The sequence below is a fragment of the Helianthus annuus genome, chromosome 12, assembly GCF_002127325.2.
Source record: "Helianthus annuus cultivar XRQ/B chromosome 12, HanXRQr2.0-SUNRISE, whole genome shotgun sequence".
NCBI classification, from domain to species: domain Eukaryota; kingdom Viridiplantae; phylum Streptophyta; class Magnoliopsida; order Asterales; family Asteraceae; genus Helianthus; species Helianthus annuus.
In genome coordinates, this window is record NC_035444.2 from 156448547 (window position 1) to 156454656 (window position 6110).

The 6110-nt window shown below is 37.2% G+C and overlaps 1 protein-coding gene across 1 annotated transcript; it reads left to right on the plus strand.

The window, feature by feature from the left end:
- Window positions 1–3398: 3398 nt before the first annotated feature.
- On the plus strand, window positions 3399–4817 carry LOC110896101 (metalloendoproteinase 5-MMP). The gene has a single exon (XM_022143536.2). It carries the CDS (start codon window positions 3560–3562, stop codon window positions 4673–4675), a length of 1116 nt encoding a protein of 371 aa, XP_021999228.1. The 5' UTR covers window positions 3399–3559; the 3' UTR covers window positions 4676–4817.
- Window positions 4818–6110: the final 1293 nt, after the last annotated feature.

The following is a 6110-nucleotide window of genomic DNA, read 5'->3' on the forward strand; positions in this document are numbered from 1 at the left end:
GAGATCACACCGGGTATCATGGTGTTTAGAATTGTTGATGGAAATATGAAGTTGTGAATAATTTAGAGAATGCTATTCTCTAAAATCTCATAAGATGTAGAGATTGCTCTTGAGTATCTTTTCCTTATCCTCAAATAAATAAACAATATTGATTTTATAAAGAGATACATCAAGACTCATTCAACCCCTTAATGTTTGTCATAAACAAGGTCATTAATCTTGTAATTAACAAGATAATTAATCTTGTAATAACAAGAGTTTAAACTCTAAATTAATGGATATTAAGTGGTAGTAAAAACAAAACTGCCAGTCAACTTATGGCACCAGTGGAAACCGTCTAACATTAACTCTCTAGTAAGTAGACTGGTTTGAACGGTCTAGTGAGCATGCAGGCGCGCCTTAGTTGAGCCTACACTACGCTTCCGCGGAGACACACAATTTTGCACCACGCGCTAATTGGATGCCACTACGCATACCAGGACGCCACCTGGTTATGTGCCATCCATATTCGTACGCCACTTGCAGTCTTCGCCATAGCCAATGACGTGCGCCATGCGCCATGCCAAGGCATCCACCTATGCCACCCAAGTGTGCGCTATAAGCGGACCCGCCATGTATCTGACCACGCGCTAATGGTCAAAAATACAAAGGCGGCGTGCGAAGTTCAAAACACACCACATTGGGCTTATAGCCCACATCACGCGCGCATATGTGCAGGTGCGGTGCACCCTTTGGTCCCCACTAGTGTTTGCCTTCAAGGAGTGCTCCTCCTTATATACCACTTTAAGTTTTGTCATTCCACCTATGTGGGACAAGGTGACAAATCTTAATCCATTTTTCTCATCTTTGTTTGTTCCAAACATACAACTTCAAGCTTCGATATCTCATTCATCTTAGCTCTATTTGGACATAGTTTGAACACAAACCCATAAATAATTATTTATACAACACATATATAAATATTATTGATGTCCAAAATATTTAGTGAAAAACTCATTTTCACTAAATTTCCAACATCAAATTCCTCCCTCCACAAACCAAGATCAATTTTACAAAGAAAAGCTTCCCAATTCCATCCCATTCCATTCCATGAAACAAACAATATCTTATTGTATTTTAAAACTGTTCAAAACACAATCCCAAACACCCTTTTCTTTTCTGTTCGTATGTGTTGTGCTTCGTTAGGCATTCTTATATATTAATAAAAATTCAAACACTTTTGTCATAAAACAAAATTTAAATATTATTAACAAACATGTAAATTTAAAGGGAATATGAATTCGTGTTAGTTTCAAATGATAGGGGACATTGTATCCTTTAAAGCTTTGAATCCCAACCTTACTAGTGCCACACCAAATCACCTCATACTTATCATTATCATGTGACAGGTGAATCAAGTTTGCCGAGCGGTCGATTAATATGTTATTTCAGCTAAGCCTGTCACATCGTGTTAGACACGACATGTTAAGATACGAACACGGAATAAGTAAATCCGAACACGAACACGACATGCAATCTTATCGTGTCAGTTTTTCCAAACACGAACTTGATAATAAACAGGTTACACAAATACGACCTTGTTAATACACGAAAAAATTTACAAGCGTATGATACGACTTGTAAAGACACGAGCATGACCTGTTAAAACACAAACACGACCTACTAAGACACGAACTCGCCCTGGAGGGGTGGTGTGTGGAGTCTAGGGCAGGCATATCGTATCAGACACGACCTGTTAAGGCACAAATATAACATGTTAATTGTTAAGACACAAACATGACCTGTCAAGACAAGAACACGATAAGACACGAACACGAAATAGGTAAAGACGAACACGACACAAAAACTAACAGGTCTTATTTCGTGTCGACCTGTTTAAGACACAAAACCTGTTAAGGATCAAACTTGAACTTGTTAAGATCGTGTCGTTTCGTGTCGTGTTTTTATGTTCGTATCTGAAATTGCCAGCCCTAGTTTCTGCCAAACTAATAAGTGACAGATATTTTAAAATTTCTTTCATAAATCATGTTTATCCTAATAGTATTGGCTTTTGAGCATGAAACCCATCTAATAGTATTGGCTTTTGAGCATTAAACCTAGTATTGGCTTTTGAGCATTAAACCCATATGTGAATGTGATACTCGTTTGAGTACGTGGCTTACCTAATTAATTAATGAGTTATGATTTTTACTATTTTACTCCCACTTGGTATCAATATTTAAGAGTTAAGACAACGGCTCACTTCCTTACATTTAATATAGATTTGCATACGACATATGGATATACATTTCTATAAAACAATTAAACAAATAAGAAGACACCTTTACCGATATTTCCCACCAACGAACTATTCATGTCCTACATTAGTTTAAGTTATATTGCATATTTTGATTTATCTTTCGGACACTTCATATAAGTTGGTAAACAAACTGACAAATTCTATAATTATTTGAAATTAATATAGTCATTCCTACAACTTTGTATGAACAAGTCAAATTCTAGAATCAACAGTGATTATAAGTAATGGAGATGGTTAGGGAGACCATGATTGCTATGGTTTAATCCATGCAAACCATGGTGGATCAAGAAGGGGGTGGTGTAGCCTTCAATTCATGTTCTTAGGTGTCGAATCATGTCCCAACCATGACCCGCATACCTTTTAGACACTTTGATTACTTAATGTTGTTATCCTAAGTTAATAAGGATGATCATATATATAAATAGTGTTAAAGACTTATGGCGATTTGAAACTTAAAACCAGCTATGTAACCCTTTATTATATATGTAATTTTTCTTCATTTATTGAATGTGTAGCTATGCATATGTGATAAGGCTGTGAGTTATGGTTGGAGCCCTACATGTGATTTATTGTGACACATCATTGACACGTAGACGTCACGTAGGACAATGAGCTATTGCATCTTCACAATAACACCCATGATATGAGTTAAAGCCCCACAATAACACCCCTTATTTATTTATTTATTTAGTTTTAAAGGTTTAAAATTGATGTGAGTCCCACTTTTCATCCGCTATTGTTAGCCAATGCATTCACAAACCAACAATAGCGACCCTCATTGGTGCCCACAATATAAAGAAGGGGGCGCTATTGACAGTTTCTAGTAAAGCGGCATGGGGATGATGCTGATACCGTATAATCAAGGACACTATCTATCATTTTAAACTTTTTAAAACAAGCTTATAGTCTAGAACAAATAAAAAATCAGTTAAAACCGTTTAACATGTAAAATCAACAATCCGACTGATCCACTCAACCCAGCCGAATAGGGAATAAAGAAAACACGCTTTTATGATTCATTTTCACATGAAAAACATTTAAAAATATTAAATATCTATTGTTTAACAAGATATTCATTTTTAAGTAGACAAGTGACAACGACACACAACACTATTTCCTCAAAGAATTTTTCAAAGTCATTAGCCATGGCCGTCCTTCACTCTATTTTCTTCCTTCCTTGCAACACCCTCTCACAACTCTTTTAAATCTCCATAAACTGATCAAATCCAAATCTCCATTTCCACAAATTCTTAGTCAAACATGAAGATCTCACCAAAAGTCAAACTCATTCTCTGCATTTTCTCAATCTTTTCATCTTCAACTTCAACCAATGCATTCCTCCACTTTTTCCCCAACATTTCATCCATTCCACCTTCATTATTACCAAACACCACCAAAAGTGCTTGGAACACCTTCACCAACCTCTCCGGTTGCCACTCCGGCCAAAATGTTGCCGGTATTTCCAAACTCAAATCTTATTTCCGTTACTTCGGTTACATAAGTAACAATATCAACACCACCAGCAAAAACAACTTCACCGATGAGTTCGACGACGCGCTTGAACGCGCCGTCTTAAACTACCAGAAGAATTTCAACCTAAACACTACCGGTGAACTGGATGAAGAGACGGTGAAACAAATCTTAAAACCTAGATGTGGAGTTGCAGATATCGTGAACGGATCTACAACTATGAATTCAGGTAAAGTCACGCCGCCGCCGAGTAACGGCAACACCGTGGCTCACTACTCGTTTTTCCCCGGGCGGCCACGGTGGCCGTCACGGCGGCGTGACTTAACCTATGCGTTTGATCCACGCAACCAGCTTTCCGCCGACGTGAAACGCGTTTTCGCTAACGCGTTCAGTCGGTGGTCAGAATGGACGCCGTTAACGTTTACCGAAAGCGGTAACTACTTCACTGCTGATATGAAGATCGGATTCTACGCTGGAGAACATGGCGATGGTGAGGAGTTTGACGGTGTGTTGGGGACGTTAGCTCACGCGTTTGCACCGCCTAGAGGCTTGTTGCATCTAGACAGTGACGAAACGTGGATTGTTGGTGAAATATCTGGTTCTGGAACAGGAGCAGAAATGGATCTGGAATCAGTGGCGGTGCATGAGATCGGGCATTTGTTAGGGTTAGGACACTCGTCGGTGGAAAATGCGATTATGTTTCCGACGATAGCTTCGGGGATGAGGAAGGTGGAGCTTGATAGAGATGATGTTGAAGGTATACAGGAGTTGTACGGTTCAAACCCTGGTAATAATGGGACGACTGGACCGTCGTTTGGGGAGAGGGAAGTGAGTCGGGGGTGTCGTGACTCGTTCATGGGTTGGATCTTGTTATTGGCCGTTGGATTGACTTTGTTTGTGTTGTAAATGATTGATGATGATTTTTTTTTGAAAGCATGATTTTTATTTTTTAGTTTTGAGATTTGTCTTCAATGATTTTTTTGGATTATTGAGGGTGTAGTGGAGATGTTTTTTTTTTTTTTTTTTAATATATTCTTTTCGTAGAGTCTCTTTTGTTTTGTATATTATGTTATAAATTTTATAGTATTTTTAACAACATATTTGAATCATGGACGTACCATTAAAATATTATTTTGCCATCAATGAAATTATCTGATTGTATCCATCTACACTAGAAAATAATGACTATACACAAATTCATAAGGAATTCCAATAAATCTAGGAAAAACTCTCTTGTGATAATCGAATCAAAGACCTAATGGTCCTTAAGTTTTAGTATTAATTGCATTTTTCCGACTTTTTATAAGTTTCAATGGTCAGAAACCAAAAAAGAAATAAATAAGTTGAAAGTTGGGAGTGGTGTGGTAAAAATCGAAAGTTGGAAGTGCTATCACTCAATTGATAAACATTGGGGTCATTTAAATCCAATATCCCACTTGGTGCAGATTGAGGCACTGCTGGGCAATAATATGAGACTCAGGGAGACTTGGGTTCGATCCTTGAGCCAAAAGAGTTTTACCGGTAATTTCATCGTCGTGTCTATGGGTGAATGGGTTACCGGGTTTTCCCGGAATTGGTGGTGGACTAGGGTTACTCTCGGAGTACTCCATTTGATCTCGTTGGTAACCCAAGAATGCTCGAAATTGATTTTGTTGGCTGTTTGAAAAAAATATATATAACAATTATTTCATGAGGTATGTCATATGTGTGGTTACTTTGCTTTTAACTTTGAACTCTTGTTGGTTTCTACAAGACAATGTACTCTTGTACTCTTGTTGGTTTCTACTTATATCGTTTTTTATATAAGTATATTGTAGTGAAGCAATTGTTGTTGAAACCGAAAATGATTTCGATGCATGTAATTATTTTTTATGAATAATGGGATATTTTTACAAATTAGGATGTTTGTGTGATTGATAGTTCGCATTATCTTGCCCATCTTGAAGAATTGGTGATGTTTATGGTAACATTTACAATTTTTACATGATTAGAACTTAGAAGCTAGTACCATACTAGGATAGACCAAAACACCCATTCGTCTGTGAGTTGGGTAAAGAAAATAAGTGATGATGTTGAAGGATATGAGTTGGTTAATGACGAATTCGATGATGATATGATGATGAAACACAAAATGAAGAAGACGTTGTTGCTTAAGCTAAACGTGTTAAATTATACTTAATGCATATCCTACTAGAAATACACGGTGTAGGTATTGAGCCAACAAACGCTCTTTATGTGTCGTTTAGACACATCAAACTAATGGATATTACGATGACAAATACATGCTTTTGAAAATTTCTTCATCTTTAATGTCAAAGAAATCATGATCATGGATGATGAA